At 37.5% G+C, this 27,927-nt stretch overlaps 1 protein-coding gene across 4 annotated transcripts in view; it reads right to left on the bottom strand.

The window, feature by feature from the left end:
- LOC113919920 (cytochrome P450 20A1) overlaps positions 1-27,927 on the bottom strand; it is a 75,409-nt gene that overhangs the window by 8,874 nt on the left and 38,608 nt on the right. For all 4 annotated transcript variants that reach the window (XM_027589895.2, XM_035726661.1, XM_035726660.1 and 1 more), the window contains 6 exons: positions 26,469-26,547; positions 14,498-14,613; positions 13,660-13,714; positions 10,810-10,930; positions 7,545-7,656; positions 6,275-6,339 (listed from right to left, as the gene is read on the bottom strand). In XM_027589895.2, the coding sequence (XP_027445696.1) occupies positions 6,275-6,339; positions 7,545-7,656; positions 10,810-10,930; positions 13,660-13,714; positions 14,498-14,613; positions 26,469-26,547 (548 nt within the window). The remainder of the gene's footprint in view (positions 1-6,274; positions 6,340-7,544; positions 7,657-10,809; positions 10,931-13,659; positions 13,715-14,497; positions 14,614-26,468; positions 26,548-27,927) is intronic.

The following is a 27,927-nucleotide window of genomic DNA, read 5'->3' as shown; positions in this document are numbered from 1 at the left end:
TTTAAAGCAAACTTTGTGTCCTAAAAAAAAAGACAAGAGATGACAAATGCTGGCAAGGATGTGGATATGCAATCTCTATCAAAATACCATCAACTTTTTTCAAAGAAATGGAACAAATAATCCTAAAATTTGTATGGAACCAGAAAATACCCCAAATAGCCAGAGGAATGTTGAAAAAGAAAAGCAAACCTGGTGGCATCACAATTCCGGACTTCAAGCTCTATTACAAAGCTGTCATCATCAAGACAGTATGGTACTGGCACAAAAACAGACACATAGATCAATGGAACAGAATAGAGAGCCCAGAAATGGACCCTCAACTCTATGGTCAACTAATCTTCAACAAACCAGGAAAGAATGGCCAGTGGAAAAAAGACAGTCTCTTCAACAAATGGTGTTGGGGAAACTGGACAGCCACATGCAGAAGAATGAAACTGGACCATTTCCTTACACCACACACAAAAATAGACTCAAAACGGATGAAAGACCTAACTGTGAGACAGGAGTCCATCAAAATCCTAACAGAGAACACAGGCAGCAACCTCTTCGACCTCAGCCACAGCATCTTCTTCCTAGAAACATCGCCAAAGGCGAGGGAAGCAAGGGCAAAAATGAACTATTGGGACTTGATCAAGATAAGCTTTTGCACAGCAAAAAGAAACAGTCAACAAAACCAAAAGACATCCGACAGAATGGGAGAAGATATTTGCAAATGACATATCACATAAAGGGCTAGTATCCAAAATCTATAAAGAACTTATCAAACTCAACATCCAAAGAACAAATAATTCAATCAAGAAATGGGCAGAAGACATGAACAGACATTTTTCCAAAGAAGACATCCAAATGGCCAACAGATATGAAAAAGTGCTCAACGTCGCTCGGCATCAGGGAAATCCAAATCAAAACTTCAATGAGATACCACCTCACACCAGTCAGAATGGCTAAAATGAACAAGTCAGGAAACGACAGACGTTGGTAGGGATGTGGAGAAAGGGGAACCCTCCTACACTGTTGGTGGGAATGCAAGCTGGTGCAGCCACTCTGGAAAACAGTATGGAGGTTCCTCAAAAAGTTGAAAATAGAGCTACCGTATGACCCAGCAACTGCACTACTGGGTATTTACCCCAAAGATACAAATGTAGGGATCCGAAGGGGTACGTGCACCCCAATGTTTACAGCAGCAGTGTCCACAATAGCCAAACTATGGAAAGAGCCAAGATGTCCATCAACAGAAGAATGGACAAAGAAGATGTGGTGTATATATATATACACAATGGAATATTATGCATTCATCAAAAAACCCGAAATCTTGCCATTTGCCACGACATGGATGGAACTAGAGGGTATTATGCTAAGCGAAATAAGTCAATCAGATAAAGACATGTATCATATGATCTCACTGATATGAGGAATTCTTAATCTGAGGAAACAAACTGAGGGTTGCTGGAGTGGTAGGGGGTGGGAGGGATGGGGTGGCTGGGTGATAGACATTGGGGAGGGTATGTGCTATGGTGAGTGCGGTGAATTGTGTAAGACTCATGAATCACAGACCTGTACCTCTGAAACAAATAATACATTATATGTTAAAAAAAAAAAAGATAGTAGGAAGGGAAAAATGAAGGGGGGTAAATCGGAGGGGGAGACGAACCATGACAGATTATGGACTCTGAGAAACGAACTGAGGGTTCTAGAGGGGAGGGGGTGGGGAGATGTGTTAGCCTGGTGATGGGTATTAAAGAGGGCATGTACTGCATGGAGCACTGGGTTTTATATGCAAACAATGAATCATGGAACATTACATCAAAAACTAATGATGTAATGTATGGTGATTAACATAATAAAATAAAATTTAAAAAAAGGGAACTCTTGTATACTACTGGTCTGAATGTAAATTGGTATAGCCACAAGGGAAAATAGTATAGAGATTCCTCAAGAAATTAAAAACGAATTTACCGTATGATCCAACAATGCCACTTCTGCATATATATTCAAAGGAAACAATGTCATTATCTTGAAGAGATACCTGCACTCTCATGTTTATTGCAGTATTATTGGGCCCTAAAAAAGAAGGAAATCCTGATATTTGCACAACATGGATGAACCTGAGCGGAAATCAAAAGCCCACCACTTAACCAACGAAGCCACCCAGGCAGCCTGGTATACCTTTCTATTTATATGTGTCACCTTCAATTTCTTTCATCAGTGTCTCATAGTTTTCAGAGTATAGGTCCTTCACTCAGTTAAATTTATTCCTAGGTTTTGGAGGTTTTTTGTGTAATTTTAAATGGGATTGTTTTCTTAATTTCTCAGATGCTACAGATTTCTGTATAATAATTTTGTATCCTGAAACTTTACTGAATTCATTTATTAGTTCTAATAGTTCTTTAATGGAGTGTTTAGGGTTTTCCATATATAACATCATGTCATGTGCAAATAGTGACAATTTCACTTCTTACCAATTTGGATGCCTTTTATTTCTTTTTCTTATCTGATTGCTGTGGTTAGGACTTCCAGTACTGTGTTGAATGAAAGTGATGAGACTGAACATCTCTGTCTTGTTCTTGATCTTAGAGGGAAAGCTTTCAGCTCTTCACCAATGAAGATGATGTTGGCTGTGGGTATGTCATATATGGCCTTTATTATGTTGAGTTATGTTGTTTGGCTATTTGAGGTCTTTTATCATATACAAATCTTAGGATTATCTGTTCTAGTTCTGTGTAAAATACCATTGGTATTTTGATAGGGATTGTACTTCGTTAATGTGGAAGCAGTCAAATCCTGAGAAAGACTGGAAGATGGGCATTTGCCTGCACCCTTGGGATTAACCTTGGTGGCTAGCCACAGTAAATACCTGCATGCTTATTAACAAGTACTTCTTTGTTTGCTATTGTCCTATGGTACTTATGAATACAAGACCCCCTGGCTATCAGAGTTAGGTAATTTGGGGCATGTCCCTCAGATAGCAGCTATAAAACTGGGGCACTAGATGTGTACACAAGGGAGAGGCCTATGGTTTGGTTTTATTGTTGGAGTGAATTGGGTGCAGGTCATGCCCACTGGCTCCCGCAGGCTTCAGGGAAGATCATGGCCATTACATGGAGATGTGTGCTTACTAGAAGCTGGACCCTAAGGCAGCAGCTTCTAAAATATGCAGTCAACCTCCTTCCAGGAAAAGAGTCTTTGCGTGCTCTCTCTTTGCTGAGCCCTGGGAGAAAAGCCACAGGAAGTGTTTGTGTTCCCATCATACACTATTAAGAACTACTTCTTTGTTTTCTATAAGCCTGTGGGACTCATGAACACATTCCCTGATGGCTTTCAGAACTAAGTGTTTTGGAAATCCGTATCTTCAGTGGGAGTCTTCAATCTGGGGCAGTAACTGTGCAGTCTAAACTCTTCAATTCTCGAGGAGAAGCTGGCAGTTGGGAGTTCCCTCCCGATTATATGGCACTGCGCTGGGAGTGGGTTTATTGTAAGAGTGAGTATTTTCTCATTTTCCCAATGTGTCTCAGCTAGTTTCTGGATTTCTCTCAGAGGGAACTGCTCCATGCATAGTAACACTGAGTGTGCCCAGGAGAGGAGGGAAATTCAGGAGCCTGCTATGTCACCATCTTGGTCCCAGTCCATTCTGAGGTTTTTGATATTTGCCTTCCTCCTTTTCAGTGGAGAATTTTGTATTAGTCTGGTTTTTAAAGTTGATAATATTTCATAATTTAGAGTAATATTTACATTATTGTATATTTAATCACAGAACTTGACCCAGGTTTTCTTGCTCGGAAATACAGCCAATATGGTAATAGTTATAATGTATTTCTATCATTTCTTTTTTTTTTTTTAGATTTATTTGAGAGAGAGAGAGAGTGTGAGCAGGGGGAGGGGCAAAGGGAGAGGGAGAGAATTTCAAGCAGATAACCCACTGAGTGTGGAGCCTAAAGCAGGGCTCAAACTCACGACACTGAGATCATAACTTGAACCAAACTCAAGTGTTGGACACTTAACTGATTGAGCCACCCAGGAGCCCCTCTATCATTTCTTTATAAATAAATCATATACAGACATTTTTTCTATAGGGAGAATACCTATAGTTAATAGTTAATGTCAGTTACTCACTCAAAAAGAAAACCTCTAAAAACCGTAACGAAATACCACCACATATCTATTAGAACTAAAATAAAAACAGTGATAGTAGTCAGTGCTAATGAGGCTGCAGAGAAGATGAATCTTTCAAACACTGCTGGTGAGAATCTCTGAAAAACAGCCTGGCAATTTCTTGCAAAACTAAACAAGCACTAACCATATAACCCAGCAATTGCATCCTTGGGCATTTATTACAAAGAAATGAAATCCTGGGGCGGGCGCCTGGGTGGCACAGTTGGTTAAGCAACTGCCTCCGGCTCAGGTCATGATCCCGGAGTCCTGGGATCGAGTCCTGCATCGAGCTCCCAGCTCAGCGGGGAGCCTGCTTCTCCCTCTGACCCTCTCCCCTCTCATGCTGTTTCTCTCTCTCTCTCTTTCAAATAAATAAAATCTTAAAAAAAAAAAAACTGTTTGAAATCCTGGGGCACCTGGGTGGCTCAGTTGTTAAGCATCTGCCTTCAGCTCAGGTCATGATCCCACAGTCCTGTGATTGAGCCCCACATCAGGCTCCCTGCTCACCAAGAAGCCTGCTTCTCCCTCTCCCACTCCCCCTGCTAGTGTTCCTGCTCTCGCAGTATCTCTGTCAAATAAATAAATAAAATCTTAAAAAAAAAATGAAATCCTATGTTCACACAAAAACCCTTATATGAATGTTCATAGCAGCTTCATTACCAAAACAACCCAAATGTTCTCCAGTGGGTGAAAGGCTGAAAAACCCTGGTATATCCATATTAATAGAATACTATGCAGCTATAAAATGGTATGAAACATACTATGTTGACCTCAAGAGCATTTAGTTTAGTGAAAAAAGTTAATCTCGTCATCCTTATCTGTGTGACAGTTACATTTAAACAGTAATTAATCAATTGTCTCTACAGGGTCTAACTATCTCAGTTTACGTACATTTTTGTTAGTGTGAATTGTCTCTCAAGGGGGAGGTGCCCATTTCAGAAAGTTTTTCATTATGACAAAACATTATGACTAACATTTCCTATATCTGATTATATTTGATTCCTGAAATTTATTTCCACATTTTAGCATATATATTTTTTTAATATTTTCAATTTGTAACCTAGATTCTCTGTTTTGAGGGAAGGAATAGTGTCAAAAGTTCCAGCAAACTTCTTATATTTTTCACATTACATTTCAAATTTATCAAAAATTTGGCATTTTCCACATGGTAATTTTTTTAACAATTTTAAAATTGGAAATATTAGTTTTTCTAAATTATAAGCATAAATTTTTCTACCAATGTGTATTTTCAATTTTGTTATAAGTCATCTGAAATATAAAATTTACTTTTTATTTACAGCAAATTTTGAAGGACTGCTATTTCATTTATTAGTAGATTTATTTTAATATCATTATATTAAAAACTGAAATGATACGAACACTTAATAAACCCCTCATTATACTCCAGAAATAGGTACAAATACTTCAACCATGCCACCAACCCTGTCCCACTGCACTTCACACAGCTGTATTTTTTTTAAGATTTTACTTTTAAGTAAATTCAACACCCAACGTGCAGCTCAAACCTACAACCCCAAGATCAAGAGCTGTATGTTCCAATGACTGAGCCAGCCAGGCACCCCTACACACCTGTCTTAACCCCAGTCAACTCAATATATAACCTTCTACCAGGGCAATAAATCTGAATCCATTTCTTTAAGGTGAATTTTACTTGATGCCTATCTAGAAGGCAAACAATAGCAGCTTTGTTCTTCACTTTTTCCTTCCTCTGCCATTCTCACATATAACACATATAGAGACAACATATACTTTCTGAATTTGACTAAAGAGATTAATAATCGAGACCAACGGCAGGAAAACAAAGAAATTCCAAAAGAAAATCCAATTACCAACAAAAGAATTCCAAAATTCTATTGAAATTAAAGAATCATTGTAGAGATTAAATAGGTCTTAGGATAGAAGTGATAATAGGAAAGACAAAGAGTAGCAGATAGCAGATTCATGAAAGAAAGAGCAGTGAACAGAAGATACTAAAGAGAAGGCAGTGGCTTGCTTATATCATTGTCACATATTAAATTTTCTCCTCAAAACTTAGAAAAGGAATGCAAAACACACAAACACATACAAATCAATAATCACAAAGATAAAGATAGATATTTCATACTTATGTGGTGATGGCCAAGTACTGGGATCCTGAAGTACCACACCAAGAGCATAAAGAACAAGGGTCTGCAAAAAAATTACTCTAGTTAGTCAAGGCCTAACAGAGACAAAATGACTGCCAAGAAGCCAACTCATCCTAGATGCTCTTTTAATATAGATGAATATAAAATAAAAACAGGAAATAATAATACACAGGTCATTATTTTGATTTTACAGTGGAGAAGGCCTCCCTAAGCATGTCAAAATCTGGCAGTCATAAAGGAATAACAGACTTAAACTACGAAAATTTAAAACCTGCATCCAGTAAAAACAAAACACACCAAAGTCACCAGTAAAAGATAAATAATAGGAAAAATATATTTTCCATATAACTGACTGTTAGTATGTACAATATACAAAAAGACATATAAGCTTACTAGAAAGAAGTGAGTTACAAGCACATAATTTACAAAAGAAGAAATACAAACTGATAAATATGTATGAAAAGCTGCTCAATCTCTCCAATGATCAGGGAAAAGCAAATTAAAATAATGAGACAGTATTTCATATAAGAAATATATAAAAAAAATCATAAATCCAGGAGTAGTCAGAATATGGAGAGAAAGAGCATTCTCATACCCTGTCACTGAAAATATAAATTGCCTCTTAGAGGGCAATTTAAATTTAACATAAATAGCACTTTGACCCCAAAACTCTATTTCTAAAGCTCTACTCAATACCTATACAAGTATATAATTTGTAATGACAAAAAAAATTGATGTACTCTAAATTTCCATCAATGGAGACTGCTTAAATAAATTGTAACACGCTCATGCGATGGAATACTATATATCCATTAAAAATAATGAGTTGGAAAAAAAAATAATGAGTTGGAGCTGTATCAAGTACCAGTTGTACTAATAACTAATAACCACACCTAATGAAAGAAGCAAATTAATGAATGATATATGAAAAGCAACTTTTCACATATAAATTCAGTTTTTAAAATACACAGATGTGTATATACACATACAGAGTAATATATATACATAGAAAAAGACCTATAAAAATACACAGTAAAGTATTAACAGTAGTACATGTGAGGAAGGGAGCCTTTCTTTTGTATTGCTTATACCCTAAAACAGCATACATTATTCTCATTTAAAATAACTATGCCTTTAATTTAATAATAGGTATCATTTATTAGACATTTTAGACAATACAATTCAAAACCACACGCTAAGAGTTGAAAAGAATAACTGAATGAGTTAAGTATACCAAATGTTTCCTACCTCTCTAGGAATAATAAATTTGTCAATCTTTTCTTCAATATCTTGAAGCCGGGCAGAAACTGGGGTCAGTTTGGCAGTCCGAACAGTTTCACAAAGTACTTGCCGACAATATCTGTTTTAAAAAGTTTTTTTACAGTTCCTTAACTCTGGGAAAGGCAGTTTGAAATGTACATACATTTTTAAAAATTTAATTGTTATGTTAATCACCATACATTACATCATTAGTTTTTGATGTAGTGTTCCATGATTTATTGTTTGTGCATAACACCCAGTGCTACACGCAGAACGTGCCCTCTTTAATAACCCATCACCAGGCTAACCCATCCCCCCACCCCCTCCCCTCTAGAACCCTCAGTTTGTTTTTCAGAGTCCATCGTCTCTCATGTACATACATTTTTAACAACTTTAATAAAACCTTCCTAATTGGAAATAGTCACATCATAATTCTAATTTACTTGAAAATAAGTTATCTATTAGAGGTATATAAAGTCCAGGTAGGTATAAATTTAAACAAATAAAAACAACTTTAAAAGTACCAGAAGAAAACTCAAAACAGTATTTGTATAATTTTTAAGTAGAAAAGTCCTTTATTGTTAATAAATTTAATAAATTTAAAAAATTTTAACACAGAAATTTCCTACTCAAAAATTATAAAAATACCAACACAGTGACAGAAACCATAAAGAAAAATACACATACTCCAACTATGGAAATTTTTTTTGCATATTTAAAAAAATATTAGGTGTACATCACAATAAGAATAAAAGCTAAAATGTATTGAAATCTTACCAAAAGCCAGTTCTATTAAACACTTTCTATGTAGTATCTCATTTAATCCTTATAAGAACCTCAGGGATGCTATTATTATTCTAATTTATAGATTTTTAGAAATAAGGCAATTGTTTAAGATCACATAGCAGGGAAGTGGTGTCAACAGGATTCAAACCCAGGTCTGCCTTACTCCATAGCCCGTAATCATAAATACTAAACTATTGTATGTATCATTAAATAACAATCCCATTTCTAGGACTTTATTAATAGCAACAGCTGGAAATATTAAAAAAAATGCCAAGCATAGGAATGTTGATTGTTTATATTTTAAAAACAAAAAAAAAATAAGGAAAATCCTTCCTTTCCTCTTTGAACCACTATTTATTGGGTATCTACTACATTACAAGCACCATGTTAGATACTGAACTACAATAGTGAATAAGACAGATACCCACAAAGGGATTCAAGGTCTAGTTGGCAGGGAAAGCGAGAGAGGTAGGGACAGGAAGGATAACAATTTAAAAAGCACAATAACTGTTATGATAAAGCCAGGTCAGGATTTTGGAGAACATATGGCAGTAGCACATAACTAAAGAAAGGACTTTGCAGAGAAATAAGCACTTTAGGTTGAGACCTGCAGAAAAAACTGGAGCTAGCTAGAAGAGAAAGGAAGAGAGAATCTAGACAAAGGAGTAGTCTGCAAAAGCCAAGAGATGAAAAAGAGTACTATAGCTTTGAAGAAACAAAAGAATTTCAGTATAGTTAAACCTAAGGTATGAAGAGGCACAAATAAGAGATAAGGTGGGAAAGGAATATAAGGCCCAGCTCTTGAAATGCCTCCTAAGCCATGTTGGTGAGTTTAAATTTTATCTTTTTTTATTGTTATGTTAATCACCATACATTACATCATTAGTTTTTGATGTAGAGTTTAAATTTTATCTTAAGGACAACCAGATCACTGAAAGATTTTAAATTGGGGAGTCATCTACCCAGATGTTAACTCCTCAGGTATAGAAAGATTACTAGTACAGTGATTCTGAACATTAGATTTAGAGCACATTGGAATCATCTATGAAGCTTTTGAAAACTTCTGATGCCCAAAGACTGTTGATTTGGAATTGGTCCTCAGTTATCTTTATGGTTAAAACACCCAAAGTGTTTACTGTGTGCAGTCATAGGCTCCAGTAGCAATTTGAAGACTGGATTAGAGGGCTGCAAGATCCAAGCCTGCTGAAATATCCCAGACAAGCTGATAGTGGTCTGAATAGTGGGGACAATAAAAAGAACTAAAATTAAACTTCTAGGGACGCCTGGGTGGCTCAGTCTTTAGCATCTGCCTTCAGCTCATGTCATGATCCCGGGGTCCTGGGATCAAGTCCTGCATCAGGCTCCCTGCTCCGCAGGGAATCTGCTTCTCCCTCTCCCTCCCCTGCTCTCTCTTTCTCTCTCTGTTCAAATAAATCAATAAAATCTTTTAAAAAAATAAAGAGAAAAAAATCTTTTTAATTAAGGTTATTATCTACATATAAAAATTCATCTATTTTACTTGTATAATGTGAATTTTAGTAATTGTGTATAATTGTGTTACCACAACCACGATCAAGATACAGAACAGTTCCCTCACCCTAAAAACCTTTCTCATTCTCCCTGCTAGTTGATCCCCTCCCCATTCCTGGCCCCAGACAACCACTGATCCCCTTTCTACCACAACAGTTTTGACCCTTCTAGAATTTCACCTTAAGGAAATTATATTGTATGCAGTCTTTGTGTTTGACTTCTTTCACTTAACATAATGACATTTAACCACACTGTTGTATATATTGATAAGATATTACCTTTTACCACTTGATAATATTCCATGGTACAGATATAACACAATTTATCTATTCACCAGCTGATGAACATCTGGGCTGTTTACAGCTTTTGCTATCATGAATAATATTGCTATGAACATTTGCATAAAGGTCTCTGTGTGGACATATTTTTTCATTTCTCTTGGGTAAATGCCTCGGAGAATTTCTGAGTTGTATGGTTAAGTGTATGTTTAGCTGCCACACTGTTTTCCAACAGGTCTGTACCATTTTGCATTTCCATCAACAAGATATGAGTGCTTTACTGACTTGAACATTGCTGATACTATTTTATATAGTCTAATGTAAAGGTTTCCCAAAACTACCTAATTATTTTACTTATTTATTTGACACAGAGAGAGAGCACAAGCAGGGCAGATGGAGAGGGAGCAGCAGGTTCCCCGCTGAGCAAGGAGCCCGATGAGGGGCTCAATCCCAACCTGAGCCGAAGGCAGATGCTTAACCAACTACCTTATGATTTTAAAGAGCAAATTAAATTATCTAATAAGATCTGTATGCAAACACTTTAAGTCCTTTAAAAATATATACCTTTCCTAGATATTATCATTAGCTTTAAATAAGCTAGTTAAACCAACTCGAATTTACCCGTTCATGATATCCGCTTCTTTTTATTGTATTCTTACCTGAGCTGCTCGATTTTCTCTGGAGTAATAGGATCCTTTCCAAAAACTTGGTCTATCTCTTCATAAAGTTTTTTCTGAACCTCTTCAGAGGTGGTTAAAAAACAGATTGCCCAGGTGCACACTAAGTAAAAATTTACATTCATAACAATGAAAATAGCTAATTGATAGTTTGGGTGCAGAATAAGATAAAACATACTATTTTTTTCTTGTGTTTTCCTTCTCTTCTGATATGGAAGACACATAAAGCTACCAAAACAATACCACGATTATTCACAGGATTTGTACCTCATTGAACATAACATGAATATTTATAGAATACTCCTAAAGAGATCTGCAATTGCTTTCTTAAAACTGGCAAGTAACTGAAGACAAGAATGCATTTTACTTTCGGTAATTTTAGTATACGTGCTGCCGAAGCGAGCACTACTTTCGGTAAAACAGTAATGATAATAAATAAACTTCATTATTCTGAAGGAGTGTTAAATGTTGGTAACTGTAATGGATTGTCTAGTTCACCCAACCCTGTGTAATAAAAATACTGATTTACTAGTTCCTTCAGGAGACCTAATGAAAGGATTCATACAAATCAGGGTAGCAGGAGATTTACCTATAAATCAATATTCTAAATTTTTACTTGTAATGGTAGATACACTGGTTCAGGAATTGGTATTGGTTATTGCTTAGGACAATAGTTCTCTAAAATCACCCGGGAACTGGTTGATGGCACAACCCCATATTCACAGATTCTGATTCAATAGGTTTAGGGTGGAGTCCAGGCATCTGTACTTCCAACAAATACCACAATTGTTTTGATGAACACCAAGACTGGAAGATTACTAAACTTACAGGCTTACTTTTGCTTAAAATGGCTTATAGATTATATTCACTGAGGAAATGAAAAGGTAAGAAAATTACATGATGAACATAAAACAGAGAAAATAAGAGAAGTTATATTTCCTGTAGAAATCCACTGGGATTATAACTATTCAAAGAATGGAACTATCCAGATACCTTCCAGATACTAGTACCTCTTACCCTAGATTATGCTTGAGATGACTCTATACTACTTTTTTCTGTGTCAACCACTTTTAAAAATGTATTTAGTAATTTCTACTTCTACTTATTAATGATCTCCTTCTTGAGCTAAGGGCCGACTTAAATTTGTCTCAGTTACTTTTTTTTTAATGTTTGCCTAATTCACTTATCCAATTCTCATGCCTAGAAAGGACATAATTCACTTTCTGTACTAAATGTTATTACCAATAAAATTAATACCTACCTGGTACTCAACTTTTTTTTTATAATTTATTCATATTCAGAGTTTATAAAAAGGCACAGGAGTAACTGCCTATCCTTAACTTTTTCCTACATATACTTCTTTATTAGGGCTTTTGAATGAACTATAGAATTTCTGCTTCACAAGTGATATGAAAACTTGTGCAGTGTACAATATGTACATGTTTGTAATTTTACAACATACAGTAATATACAATATTGAAAGATTTACTATAAGGATATGCACACAGTAGGCACTCATAAACCCTGCTTCACCATATTATCACTTCAAATTAACATAACTATGTGGTTTAATAATCTCAAACACTGGTTCTTTTGTAGGACTCTGAAGTATGACTGAGCATAGCTTAAAAATAATATTTTAAGTCATGAACGTTCTTTAATCATGATACTGAACCAAAGACACAACTGCAGATTTGAGAATACCTTGGAGGTCATCTAGACCTAAACTGTTATTTTAGAAAAGGAAGAAAATGCAGAGGCAGATATCTTGCTCAAGGCTAATAAGTAGCAGAGGATTAAAGTTTCCTGCCTATCTTGACTCTCAAAAAAATTCAGAGGTACCTTAAAAAATAACCAAACCACATGCAAAGAAACAGTGATAGTCTGAAATCCTCCCTAAAAGCGCAATAATATTAAAATATTAACCCAACTTTGGAAATGGTCACTTTTTTGCTCTGTATACAGAGCACAACTGCTTCAGATTTTTTGAAGGTCTTTAGCAAAGATATAGTTTAATAATGTAGTAAATTTTTAAAAAAACAAGGTAAGCACTTTTTAAAGAAGTTCAATACATTATTTTTGACACATGCACACCCAGATTCCATTTAACCTATAATACCTGGACATCTCTAGATGTCAAAAATTTTATAAAGAAGAAAAATTTATGGGAAGTTTACATTTTTAATCACTATTTTTAAACAGAAAGAGTTGTAAATGAAATCCTTCAAATGATCATAAATTTCTTCTATTTCAAACTGTTTTGATACTTCCTTTAGCATTTTATATTACTATATTTTTATAAACATACACAAATTTTTATAAATACCATATGAATGAATGGTACTCTGCTAAACTAAAAAGCAGTAAGGAAACTTAGAAACATATCACACATTTTAGAATTTTAAATAAAAATCATCTTCAATTCCACCAAAAGAGTTCTTTCAAATCGTGGTTTCTGTGGCCTATATCCTCTGTTGGTAGACCTTAATAATAGCAAACTGGATTGGAGGCAAAGTGAAAAGCTGCAGCAGGAAATTGAAAAGCTCACTGCTCTGGTTGGAAAGGTGTCAGTAACAGTTCATTTAAAGGCCCTAACTAGAATTCACAATCCATAAACCATGTCAAGAAATTTATGGCAATGTTCAGAGGTGGCATAGAGCACCTGGGGTTAAGAAAAAAAAAAAAACAGTAGCTGTGTGAATCAAGCCTTTCAAACAAGAATAAAAAAGACAAGAGAAGGGAAATTATAAAGAGGTCTTATAAACAATATTTCCTTTATTTTAACCATGTATATTTTATAATCTATCTCAAAAAGAAATCAATTATACTTACATTTTGCAGTTATTACACAACTGGCCAGAGAAAATATCATACTGTCTTCAAGGATCTAGGAGAGAAAACTAAGTTTAGAAAGTGTAAAATATAAGGTGGCCTGTATTAGACCCTATCAAAATAACCTATAGTATAGAATTAGGGTCAAGGAAAGGAAAAAAGAATATTATTTCTTTATAATGTTTTCACTTAAAAAAATCGAATGTAAAAACCAACCTAAATACTACATTGCCTTTTTGATGCAATAAACATTTATTGGTAGTTATCACTGGCTCATGCTTTGTTTTTCCAAACAAACTGCCTCAGTGCTATCTTTCTGGCTTGGCCAGGTGCAGCAACAAAGCCTCAGGAACGGTGCAGAAGAGGCTACCACTATCCTTGGAGCCTTATTCAATTCTGCACCTATACACATCCAGAAACCCATTCTGTCTATGAAGACTCACATGTGTAGAGGGGGCAGAAGGTTCCTATAATGAACAGGTGTGGTAATAATGGTTCCACTCTTGTCCTTTGCCTGACAACACCGCAAACACAGTGGTATGCTGGGGATAACAGAGTGCTTTGGGAACAAGTCAAGCTGCCAACCTAGTCAGGTAAGTCCTCCTCTTTTATGATCAGAGAATTTTGATTCAACATTTGCTTATGCAATATTAAATAATATATAGATGCTTCAAAGAGCTAAATAATAAGAGACTAAATACTTGTATTATTTACAGATGATGTACAATAAAACAGAAGCCATTGAATTTTGGGAGTGCATCTGGATTAAAGTGAATACAAAGCACACTATACATATGTGATTATTGTTTACTTGATAAACATTTAACAATTAAATCACCTGTTGGTCATTAAGGTTCCCATGTACTAAGGAGTCAATGAAAATATGTTGACCGAAGTTTCCTCCTTTTCGTTCTTTTATGATTTTCTTTAAAATAGATTCCAGTTGTCTAAGGGCTAAGAGAAGAAATACAAAAATGATTTTAGAATATAAGCATTTGTAAAAATTGAACACTTTTTAATATTTCTGTACAATGTTGCTATGTGCAGAATAAAACTTTCCAAAAAAAGAGTTGTAAGCAACAATTTTTAAAAGTTAATTTATGTTTAAATTCATCAATTTTATTTTCCTTCTTTTTTGCTAAATTTTACATACAAAAAGGTGCAAATACTATATATGTACAATTTAAGGAATAATTATAAAGCAAAGACCCATAATATCACCACCCAGGTCAAGAATGGGAACTAACGCTAGCACCTTGGAGGCCTCCACACACATAAACGTCTCCCCTGATACTACCTACTTGCCTTCTAAAGTCTGTCCTTTTTTTTTTTAAGATTTTATTTATTTATTATGTGACAGAGAGAGCACAAGGAGTGGAGAGGGAGAAGCAGGCTTCCTGCTGAGCAGGGAGGCCGATGTGGGGCTCGATCTCAGGACCCTGATCAAATACTATTCAGGTGTTAAGATTTTCATTTGGATCTTGGGATTCCATGCCCTCTTGGACCCCATACTTTCCCCCACTTTGCTGCCTGCTCATTCTCAGTCTCCTTTCGATGATTCCCTCTCATCTCTCGTATTTTTTTTTTAAAGATTTTATTTATTTATTTATATATATATTTTTTAAGATTTTATTTATTCATGAGAGACAGAGGGAGAGAGAGAGGGAGAGAAAGAGAGAGAGAGAGAGAAGCAGAGGGAGAAGCAGGCTCCCAAAGAGCACGGAGCCCGATGCGGGACTCGATCCCAGGACCCTGGGATCATGACCTGAGCCGAAGGCAGACGCTTAACCATCTGAGCCACCCAGGCGCCCTCATCTCTCGTATTTCTTAATGAGAGAAGGTCTAAGGTCAGGACTCAGCTTTTGGACCTCTTTTCTGTTTTTCTTTCTTTCTTTTTTTTTTTTGCTGATGCACTATTCTTTTTTTTATTATTGTGTTATGTTAATCACCATACATTACATCATTAGTTTTTGATGTAGTGTTCCATGATTCATTGTTTGTGTATAACACCAAGTGCTCCATTCAATATGTACCCTCTTTAATACCCATCACCAAGCTAACCCATCCCCCTACCCCCTTCCCCTCTAGAACCCTGAGTTTGTTTTTCAGAGTCCATAGTCTCTCATAGTTCGTCTCCCCCTCCGATTTACCCCCTTCATTTTTCCCTTCCTGCTAACTTTTTTTTTTTTAACATATAATGTATTATTGTTTCAGAGATACAGGTCTGTGATTCAACAGTCTTACACAATTCACAGCACTCACCATAGCACATACCCTCCCCAATGTCTATCACCCACCCACCCCATCCCTCCCAACCCACACTGCTCTGCAACCCTCAGTTTCTTTCCTGAGATTAAGAATTCCTAATATCAGTGAGATCATATGATACATGTCTTTCTCTGATTGACTTATTTCGCTCAGCATAATACCCTCCACTTCTATCCATGTCATTGCAAATGGCAAGATTTCATTCCTTTTGATGGCTGCATAATATTCCATTGTATGTATATACCACATCTTCTTTATCCATTCATCTGTCGATGGACATCTTGGCTCTTTCCATAGTTTGGCTATTGTGGACACTGCTGCTATAAACATCAGGGTACACATACCCCTTCGGGTCCCTACATTTGTATCTTTGCGGTAAATACCCAGTAGTGCAATTGCTGGGTCGTAGGGTAGTGCTATTTTCAGCTTTTTGAGGAACCTCCATACTGTTTTCCAGAGTGGCTGCACCAGCTTGTATTCCAACCAACAACGTAAGAGGGTTACCCTTTCTCTGCATCCCCGCCAACGTCTGTCATTTCCTGACTTGTTAATTTTAGCCATTCTGACTGGTGTGAGGTGGTATCTCATTGAGGTTTGATTTGGATTTCCCTGATGCCGAGTGACGTTGAGCACTTTTTCATGTGTCTGTTGGCCATTTGGATGTCTTCTTTGGAAAAATGACTGTTCGTGTCTTCTGCCCATTTCTTGATTGAATTATTTGTTCTTTGGGCATTGAGTTTGGTAAGTTCTTTACAGATTTTGGATACTAGCCCTTTATGTGATATGTCATTTGCAAGTATCTTCTCCCATTCTGTCGGATGTCTTTTGGTTTTGTGGACTGTTTCTTTTGCTGTGCAAAAGCTTTTTATCTTGATCAAGTCCCAATAGTTCATTTTTGCCCTTGCTTCCCTTACCTTTGGCGATATTTCTAGGAAGAAGGTGCTGTGGCTGAGGTCGAAGAGGTTGCTGCCTGTGTTCTCCATTAGGATTTTGATGGACTCCTGTCTCACAGGTCTTTCAACCATTTTGAGTCTATTTTTGTGTATGGTGTAAGGAAATGGTCCAGTTTCATTCTTCTGCATGTGGCTGTCCAATTTCCCCAACACCATTTGTTGAAGAAACTTTTATCCACTGGACATTCTTTCCTGCTTTGTCGAAAATTCGTTGACCATAGAGTTGAGGGCCCATTTGTGGGCTCTCTATTCTGTTCCACTGATCTATGTGTCTGTTTTTGTGCCAGCACCATATTGTCTTGATGATGACAGCTTTGTAATAGAGCTAGAGGTCTGGATTTGTGATGCCACCAGCTTTGCTTTTCTTTTTCAACATTCCTCTGGCTATTCGGGGTATTTTCTGGTTCCATACAAATTTTAGGATTATTTGTTCCATTTCTTTGAAAAAAGTGGATGGTATTTTGATGGAGATTGCATTAAATGTGTAGATTACTCTAGGAAGCACTGACATCTTCACAATATTTGTTCTTGAAATCCATGAGCATGGAACATTTTTCCGTTTTTTTGTGTCTTCCTCAATTTCTTTCATGAGTATTTTATAGTTTTCTGAGTACAGATCCTTTGCCTCTTTGGTTAGATTTATTCCTAGGTATCTTATGGTTTTGAGTGCAATTGTAAATGGGATCAACTCCTTAATTTCTCTTTCTACTGTCTTGTTGGTGGATAGGAATGCCACTGATTTCTGTGCATTGATTTTATATCCTGCCACTTTACTGAATTCCTGTATGAGTTCTAGCAGTTTTGGGGTGGACTCTTTTGGGTTTTCCACATAAAGTATCATATCCTCTGGAAAGAGTGAGAGTTTGACTTCTTTGCCGATTTGGAAGCCTTCATTTTTTTCTGTTTTCTGATTGCTGTGGCTAGGACTTCTAATACTATGCTGAATAGCAGTGGTGATAGTGGACATCCCTGCCGTGTTCCTGACCTTAGGGGGAAAGCTGTCAGTCTTTCCCCATTTGAGAATGATATTCACTGTGGGTTTTTCATAGATGGCTTTTATGATATTGAGGTATGTACCCTCTATCCCTATACTCTGAAGAATTTGGATCAAGAAAGGATGCTGTACTTTGTCAAATGCTTTTTCTGCATCTATTGAGAGGATCTTATCCTTTATTAATGTATTGTATCACATTGATTTGTGGATGTTGAACCAACCTTGTAGCCCAGGGATAAATCCCAGTTGGTCATGGTGAATAATCCTTTAAATGTACTGTTGGATCCCACTGGCTAGTATTTTGGTGAGAATTTCTGCATCCATGTTCATCAAGGATATTGGTCTGTAATTCTCCTTTTTGATGGGGTCTTTGGTTTGGGGATCAAGGTAATGGTGGCCTCATAAAACGAGTTTGGAAGTTTTCCTTCCATTTCTATTTTTTGGGACAGTTTCAGAAGAATAGGTATTCTTCTTGAAATGTTTGGTAGAATTCCCCTGGGAAGCCATCTGGCCCTGGGCTTTTGTTTCTTGGGAGATTTTTGATGACTGCTTCAATTTCCTTAGTAGTTATAAGTCTGTTCAGGTTTTCTTTTTCTTCCTGGTTCAGTTTTGGTAGTTGATACATCTCCAGGAATGCATTCATTTCTTCCAGATTATCTAATGTGCTGGCATATAGTTGCTCATATGTTCTTATAATTGTTTGTATTTCTTTCATGTTGGTTGTGATTTCTCCTCTTTCATTCATGATTTTGTTGATTTGGGTCTTTCTCTTTTCTTTTTGATAAGTCTGGCCAGGGGTTTATCAATCTTGTTAATTCTTTCAAAGAACCAGCTCCTAGTTTCGTTGATCTGTTCTACTGTTCTTTGGTTTCTATTTCATTGATTTCTGCTTTAATTTTCATTAATTCCCTTCTCCTGCTCGGTTTAGCCTTTATTTGCTGTTCTTCTCCAGCTCCTTTAGGTATAAGGTTAGGTTATGTATTTGAGACCTTTCTTGTTTCTTGAGAAAGGCTTGTATTTCCCTCTTAGGACTGCCTTTGCTTCATCCCTGATCTTTATTATTTCTCTTCTCCTGCTGGGTTTAGGCTTTAGTTGCTGTTCTTTCTCCAGTTCCTTTAGGTGTAGGGTTAGGTTGTGTATTTGAGACATTTCTTGTTTCTTGAGAAAGACTTGTATTGCTATATACTTTCCTCTTAGGACTGCCTTTGCTTCATCCCAAAGATTTTGAACAGTTGTGTTTTCATTTTCATTTCTTTCCATGAATTTTTTTAATTCTTCTTTAATTTCGTGGTTGACCCATTCATTCTTCAGTAGGGTGCTCCTTAGTCTCCATGTATTTGAGTTCTTTCTGACTTTCCTCTTGTGATTGAGTTCTAGTTTCAAAGCATTGTGGTCTAAAAATATGCAGGGAATGATCCCAATCTTTTGGTACCAGTTGAGACCTGATTTGTGACCTAGGATGTGATCTATTCTAGAGAATGTTCCATGGGCACTAGAGAAGAATGTGTACTCTGTTGCTTTGGGATGGAATGTTCTGAATATGTCTGTGAAGTCCATTTGGTCCAGTGTGTCTAAATTTAAAGTCTTTATTTCCTTGTTGATCTTTAGTTTAGATGATCTGTCCATTTCAGTGAGGGGGGGGTGAAATTTAAAGTCTTTATTTCCTTATTGATCTTTGGTTTAGATGATCTGTCCATTTCAGTCAGGGGGGTGTTAAAGTCCCCCACTATTATTGTATTGCTGTTGATGTGTTTCTTTGCTTTTGTTATTAATTGGCTTATATAATTGGCTGCTCCCATGTTAGGGGCATAGATATTTACAATTGTTAGATCCTTTAAGTAGGATATAGTGTCCTTCGTCATCTGTTATTAGAGTCTTTGGTTTAAAATCTAATTTGTCTGATATAAGGATTGCCACCCCAGCTTTCTTTTGGTGTCCATTAGCATGGTCAATGGTTTTCCACCCCCTCACTTTCAATCTGGGGGTGTCTTTGGGTCTAAAATGAGTCTCTTGCAGACAGCATATCGATGGGTCTTGTTTTTTAATCCAATCTGATACCCTGTGTCTTTTGATTGGGGTATTTAGCCCATTTACATTCAGGGTAACTATTGAAAGATATGAAATTAGTACCATTGTATTGCCTGTAAGATGACTGTTACTCTGTATTGTCTGTGTTCCTTTCTGGTCTGGTTACTTTTAGACTCTCTCTTTGCTTAGAGGACCCCTTTCAATATTTCTTGTAGGGCTGGTTTTGTGTTTGCAAATTCCTTTAGTTTTTGTTTGTCCTGGAACCTTTTTATCTCTCCTTCTATTTTCAATGATAGCCTAGCTGGATATAGTATTCTTGGCTGCATATTTTTCTCATTTAGTGCTCTGAATATATCATGCCAGTCCTTTCTGGCCTGCCAGGTCAGTTGCCAATCTAACGTTCCTACCATTGTAGGTTACAGATCTCTTCTCCCGAGCTGCTTTCAGGATTTTCTCTTTGTCTTTGAGACTCATAAGTTTTACTGTTAACTGTCGGGGTGTTGACCTATTTTTATTGATTTTGAGGGGGGTTCTCTGTGCCTCCTGGATTTTGATGCCTGTTTCTTTCCCCGTATTAGGGAAGTTCTCTGCTATAATTTGCTCCAATATACCTTCTGCCCCTCTCTCTCTTTCTTCTTCTTATGGGATCCCAATTATTCTAATGTTGTTTTGTCTTATGGTATCACTTATCTCTCGAATTCTGCCCTCGTGATCCAGTAGTTGTTTATCTTTTTCTCAGCTTCCTTATTTTCCATCATTTGGTCTTCTTTATCACTAATTCTCTCTTTTGTCTCATTTATCCTAGCAGTTAGAGCCTCCATTTTTGATTGCACCTCATTAATAGCCTTTTTTTTTTAAAGATTTTATTTATTTATTTGAGAGAGAATGAGAGATAGAGAGCACGAGAGGGAAGAGGGTCAGAGGGAGAAGCAGACTCCCCGCTGAGCAGGGAGCCCAATGTGGGACTCGATCCCGGGACTCCAGGATCATGACCCGAGCCGAAGGCAGTCTCTTAACCAACTGAGCCACCCAGGTGCCCATTAATAGCCTTTTTGATTTCGACTTGGTTAGATTTTAGTTTTTATTTCTCCAGAAAGGGTTTCTCTAATATCTTCCATACTTTTTTCAAGCCCAGCTAACTTTAAAATCGTCATTCTGAACTCTAGTTCTGACATCTTACTAATGTCCATATTGATTAGGTCCCTGGCAGTCGGCACTGCCTCTTGTTCTTTTTTTGAGGTGATTTTTTCCATCTTGTCATTTTGTCCAGAGTAGAATAGATGAATGAGAGAACAAAATGCTAACAGGGTAACAACAACCCCAGAAAAATATACACTAAATGAATCAGAAGAGACCTGAAACTGGGGGAAAAGAAAGGGAAAGAAAGGAAAGAAAGGAAAGAAAGGAAAGAAAGGAAGAAAGGAAGAAAGAAAAAGAAAGAAAGAAAGAAAGAAAGAAAGAAAGAAAGAAAGAAAGAAAGAAAGAAAAAAGAAACAGAAAAAGTTAAAAACAAACATAAAAACAGAATATGATCAAATATGATCAGGCTGGTGTACAGCTCAGTGTCACACACTACATTTCAGGAGTATTTGGGTCTGTTAGAAGAAAGTGCCTCTCAAAATTTTAAAGAAAGAAAAACATATATATATATATATATATATATATATATATATATATGGTTTCCAAATGTCTTTGCTGGAGGCGGAATTGCCCCGCCCTTGCTGGTCCAGGCTAAGTAATCTGCTCGGGTTTGCTCTCAGGAGCTTTTATTCCCTGCAAGCTTTCGGTACAGCCTTGGAGGAGGAGAATGAAAATGGCGGCCTCCCAATCTCCACCCCGGAGGAGCCAAAAACTCGGGGTCCCACTGCTCAGTGCGCCTGCAGAGAAAAGCAGTCAATCACTCCCGTCTCCCCCATTTCTGGCCGCACTGCGTGCTCACCCGGCCTGTGACCAAGCGTTTCTATCTCTGGCTCACAACCCCATGTGGAGTCTCCAAACCCAGCAGATCCCTGCGATGCGCACCTGCACCGCTCCTCCCTGGGGAGGAAGAGGAGTCTCCCCGGATCTGCCGCTTGTTGGGTCCCTGTTGGAAGAGCAGTGGCCTGACTGTGCCACGGATCACGGTTTATGACAACCCTGAGCTGAGAGCCCACTCCTCGGCTCCGTCTCTGCAGCCAGCTTCCCCGCTCCGATACCTGGGAGCTCTGCTGCACTCAGGCACCCCCGGTCTTTTTGTGACCCTGAGGGTCCTGAGACCACACTCTCCCAGCGAGGATTCCACCCCCCACTTAGCCACTGGAGCAACATCCCTCAGCAGAGTCGACTTCTAAAATTTCTGATTTTGTGCTCCGCTGCTCTATCACTTGCCGGTAGCGACTAACGGAGGCCCCCTCCCCTGCCATCTATCTTCCCGAATATCACCTCGGATTCACTTCTCCGCACGTCCTACCTTCCAGAAAGTGGTCGCTTTTCTCTTCAGAGAGTTGCTGCTATTCCTTCCTCTGATCTGTTGAGTTCGTAGGTGTTCAGAATGGTTTGATCCCTATCTAGCTGAATTCCTGAGACCAGATGAAATTTAGGTCTCCTACTCCTCCGCCATCTTGCTCCTCCCCCGCCAGACCTCTTTTCTTTTTCTATTTATATTCATTACCTTGATGGTCACTAGTCTCAAGGCTTTAAATACAACCAATGGACTGAACACTCCACATTTATATTTCCAGTTTGCACTTCTTTCCCCTGAACTCCAGATTCATCTATCTAACAACGAACTTAGCATCTCCACTTAGATGTCTGAAGCCTATTAAACATATCTACAAATGAACTCTTGATCTTCCCCAGCAAAAAGTGGATTTTCCCAAGTCTGCCCTATCTCCCTAACAACTTCATTTTCCAAATACTCAGGCCTGAAACCTTGGTGTCTCCTTCTCTCTTATACCATACAACTAACCTGTGAGCTAATGTCTGTGTTCTAACTTCAAAATACAAAATTACTCTTCCTTTTTTTCTTCCTTCATTCTCTATTTTCTGCTGCCTACCACCTAGTCCAAGTCACATTATTTCTCTTGCCTGGTTCATTTCAACAGCCCCTGAATTAGTCTCACTGCTTCTGCTCTACGTGCCTATAATCTATCACAGCAGCCAGAGTGACCCATTAAAAATGTAATTCAGATTGGGGCGCATGGCTGGCTCAGTCAGTAGAGCATGCAAGTCTTGATCTCAGGGTTGTAAGTTTGAGCCCCACATTGGATGTAGAAATTAAAAATAAAATCTTAAAAAAAACCCACAAAACTCAGATTATAACTGCTAAAATCTTCCAGTGGCTTCCTATCTCATAGTAACAACCTAGTCATACAATGAAATACAAGCCAGACAAAATCTGTCCCTCCTCCCCAGTCTTTCTGGCCTCATCTCTTCTATTCCTCTTCTGACTGACCACTCCAGCCAAAAAGTTCCCATCTCCAGAACATTGCAATTACTTTCCCTCTACATAGAATCTTCTTCCTTTGGACATGTGGATAGCCACATGATCTGCAGTGAGTGATCTCCTTATCTCTTGCAAGTGTTATAAGTCACCTAATCTTAGTGAGGCCCTTCCTAATAACCTTATTCAAAACTGCAACCTCCCCATCCCTAGCACACCCTATCTCCCTTCCTGATTTAATTTTCTCCATAGAACTTTTCATCTTTTAAAACACTATTAAGGGGCACCTGGGTGGCTCAGATGGTGGGGGGTCTGCCTTTGGATTGGGTCATGATCTCAGGATCCTGGATCAAGTCCCGCATCGATCCTTAGTTGATGCTTAGTCCTGCTAAGCAAGGAGCCTCTTCTCCCTCTGCCTGCCACTCCCCCTGCTTGTACTCTCCCTCTCTCTCTCTGGCAAATGAATGAATAAAGACTTCAAAAAAAAACACTATTCAGTTTACTTATGTAGATTATTGTCTGCTGCTTCCCACTACAATTTTTGTTTTATTTATCAACATCTCCCCAGCACCAAAAACATACCAGAATATTATAGATATTCACTAATTATAGAATTGCATGAATGTAATACATTAGTGATTAAAATGAAAAATTATTAACACTGTGATGCAATGGTTCCCAATTTTGCCACAGATCAGAATCACCTAGGAAGCTTTTTTAAAAAAATTGTAAAGCAGGGGCACCTGGATGGCTCTGCCAGTTAAGCATCTGACTCTTGATTTCAGCTTGGGTCATGATCTGAGGGTCGTGAGATCCAGCCCCACACTGGGCTCCACACTGGGCATGGAGTCTGCTTAAGATTCTCTTTCTCTCCTTCTGCCCCCCGCCCCACTTTCACTCTCAAAAAAAAAAAAAAATCATAAAGTATGAGTCACACCTCATTCAAATTAAATCCAAATGTTTAGGAATGGAAGCCTGATGTCAATATTTATTATTTTTTTATAGTTTAATTTTTTTTTAGTAATCTCTACACCCAGGATGGTACTGGAACTCATGACCATGAGATCAAGAGTCACATGCTCTTCTGACTGCACTAGCCAGGCACCCCCATACTTCTTAAAAGATTCAATGTGTAGCAAAGCCTGGTAACTACTGCTGTACATTCTCATCCCTACAAGTACATCAGGATAATCTGCACAGATTTCACAGAAATATCTGATGCCCAGGGCACCTCTCTCTTAGACTCTGAATAAACTGGTTTATGGTGGGGCCTGATCTTCAGTTTTTTTTGTTTTAAGTTCTGAAGGTGACTTTAATGTACAGACCAGGTTAAGAATGACTCACGTAAACAAAAGATGCACTGATCCAGCCATGGCTTCCTACTCACATAAATACCAAAAAGAGAATCATTTTCAATAAAAATTTGATTTACACCAATGTTACAACCCAAGAAACGTATCATGTTAGATAATCTACTCTTATTTAGAATCACAGGGCATAAATTATTAATTTTCATTTTGGATTAATTGAACCAATATTTGTGAAATACATTTTTTATTAAGGGGAATTAGTCCTAATGCATCCATCAAGATAATCACAATGTCAATAAAAACCAGAGTGCATTGGCTTTTTTGGACTTGTGTTGGACATCAAGGGAATCACTAGAATCGTAAGCCCCATGAGGGCAGGGAATTTTGTCTCCCTCACACAAAATAAAATAGTGCCTAGCACATACAGACCACAAACATTTATTTAAAGAATGAAGGATGACAGTAATGGAAGCAACACTATTATATATGGAAAATAATCCACTGTTCCAACATAGCCCATGTATTTTAATTTACCCTACTTCCAAAAAAGGAATCGAAGCAGCTCAAAATAAAAGTATTAAAGCACTATAATCATTAAGTTACTGATAGAAGATACACAACCAAAAAAAAAAAGAAGAAGAATTCTGTGGAGCTATCAAACTAAAACTGCTATTTTTCTGTGTAGATATAAAGTTGTAACCAATGCCCCCAAATTTTGAAAATATATGTTGTTGTTGTTTTTAAAGATTTTATTTATTTATTTGACAGAGAAAGACACAGTGAGAGAGGGAACACAAGAAGGGGGAGTGGGAGAGGGAGAAGCAGGCTTCCCGCTGAACAGGGAGCCTGATGCAGGCCTTGATCCCAGGACCCGGGGATCATGACCTGAGCCGAAGGCAGACGCTTAATAGCTGAGCCACCCAGGCGCCCCTGAAAATGTTTTCAAATATTTTATTTATTCATTTGAGAGAGAGAGACAGAGACAGAAAGAGCACAGAGAGACAGAGGAAGAGGGAGAAGCAGGCTCCCCGCTGAGCTGGTAGGCTGATGTGGGGCTCCATCCCAGGACCCTGGGATCATGACCTGAGCCGAAGGCAGACACTTAACCGACTGAGCCACCCAGGCACCTGGGAATATTTTTACTCAATGTTATAATAGCAAGAATTTTTATGTTCCTACATTTTTTACAAATATCTATACAATATCTAAGCTGGTATGATTTAGCAATTCCTATATTGTTGGACATTTAGATTGCTTCTGATTTTCTATTTATAGAAACAGCACTACAAAAAAATATTCATGATTTTTTTCTTCTCTTAGATAATTTTATCCTTTATTTATGACTTTTTTTTAAAGCATTCTTTTTTTAAAAATTATTTATTTGAGGAGCGAGAGAGATAGAGAGAACACAAGAGAGCACAAATGGTGGAGAGGGAGAAGCAGGCTGCCCATTGAGCAGGGAGCCCGATGTGGGGCTTGATCCCAGGACCCTGGGATCATGACCTGAGCTAAAAGCTGCCACTCAACGGACTGAGCCACCCAGGCACCCCCATTATTTATGACTCTTAATATGTATTATCAAATTGCTTTCCCAGGATTGCACCCTTACATTTTCCTGTAGGCTATACCAGCCTCATTCTATAGTGAGTATTAGAGTTTCATTTATTGATTTACTGCTTTTTCCTCTCTTTTAAGAAAAACCTCTAATATAGGAAATGTAGGAGAAAAACATAAAGATAGAAAATATACATGACCTATAATCTCATGATTCAGAGATGACCATATTAAAATTGGGGCACATATCCTTACTATAATTTAAGAGTAGCAAAACTTACCATCTTCATATTGTTTTTTCCGAGTTGTACTTTTATCAAGCGATCCATCTAAAAAGCCTTTGCCAATCTCAGACCAAACCTGAAAATAGGAAAACATACTTGTTATCTAGTAAAGTAGATTTTCTAAGTAATACCAAGCAATCTAAGCCAGTAATTGGGAAATTCCTATCTTACCAACAGATCTGATAATTAAGTTCTCCCTTTTAAGTGGGCTGCATAATGATTTACTCCATAGTCTCAGAGTCTAGAGTGCAAATATATTTTAATAATTTCAGTCAGGGCACTTTAAAACTAATTATAACTAGAAAGTCACAAGTTTCTTTTCTTTAAAAGATATAGGAATGGGGAAGAAAAGGATGTGGCAGTAGCGTCAATTTTCAATTTTTTACTATAACAGCACCAGTGGATGAATAAAATTCATAGGGAAATCCAAATTTTTACTTCACCTGTGATACTGATAAGCACTGGCTGAGATCCAGAAAAAAGGTTAAAAATTAGTCTAGGGTTTAGAGATAGTAAACAATAAAACAGGCACCAGTTGTTTCAAAACTGGATAATTAGCCCCTGAAAAAAACTTTAGCTTATTTAAAAGCTGTGAAAGAACGTAGAGAAAGAATATAACACTCATTAATCAATGCTAAATATTTGAATAATTATTAATAGTAAGAGTCCTTAACTCTTACCTTACAAAGATATACCTTACACACTCTTTAATGTGAAAAATTAAACTATTAAAAGTACTGTGAAAATGTATAGTAAATGTTTATATATATCCCTAAAGCAGGAAAGGAGTTTTTTTTTTAAGATTTTATTTATTTATTTGAGAGAATGAGTGAGTGCGCATGAGCAGGGGGGAGGGGCAAGGGGAGAGGGAGAAGCAGACCATCCCACTGAGCAGGGAGTCCAATGTGGGGCTCAATCCCAGGGCCCCAAGCTCATTACCTGTGCAAACGCTTAACTGACTGAGCCACCCAGGAGCCCCGGGAAAGGACTTTCTAAGCATGACAGAGCAGAGGGCATAAATTAATGATGAGAAAGCTGCATTCATTTAGCAACTCCATTCCAATGACAAAAAGTTGAACAGACTGAAAAATCAACAACTCTTCTTGGACCCTAAGACAGGAGAGGACCCAGGGTTTAAAGAAACTAGGGAAAACAGGAAGATAGGACAGGGCCCAAGATTAAAGAGACAGGTGAAATCAGGGAGTTATCTCTTACCGAAGCAGAGACCCACAGGCAGAAACCACCTCAGGACCCAGTCCTGGGGTAGGAAAACCTGAACTGTAATTAACAAACAGCTGGAGGTTCAGTATATACAACACTGAGAATTAAAAACTCCAGGGAGACCCAATCATAGTCCCAACCCCCGCCCCCCAAAAAATATTGTGAGATTTACCTTTAAGAGCTCAACCAGGTTCCCACAGTAAATAATGAAGAAACTCCCCCTTGGGATTCTAGC

Source organism: Zalophus californianus, chromosome 3 (assembly GCF_009762305.2).
Source record: "Zalophus californianus isolate mZalCal1 chromosome 3, mZalCal1.pri.v2, whole genome shotgun sequence".
Lineage (NCBI taxonomy): Eukaryota > Metazoa > Chordata > Mammalia > Carnivora > Otariidae > Zalophus > Zalophus californianus.
The sequence above is the reverse complement of the archived record's forward strand: the minus strand, read 5'-3'. Positions and strand labels throughout refer to the sequence as shown.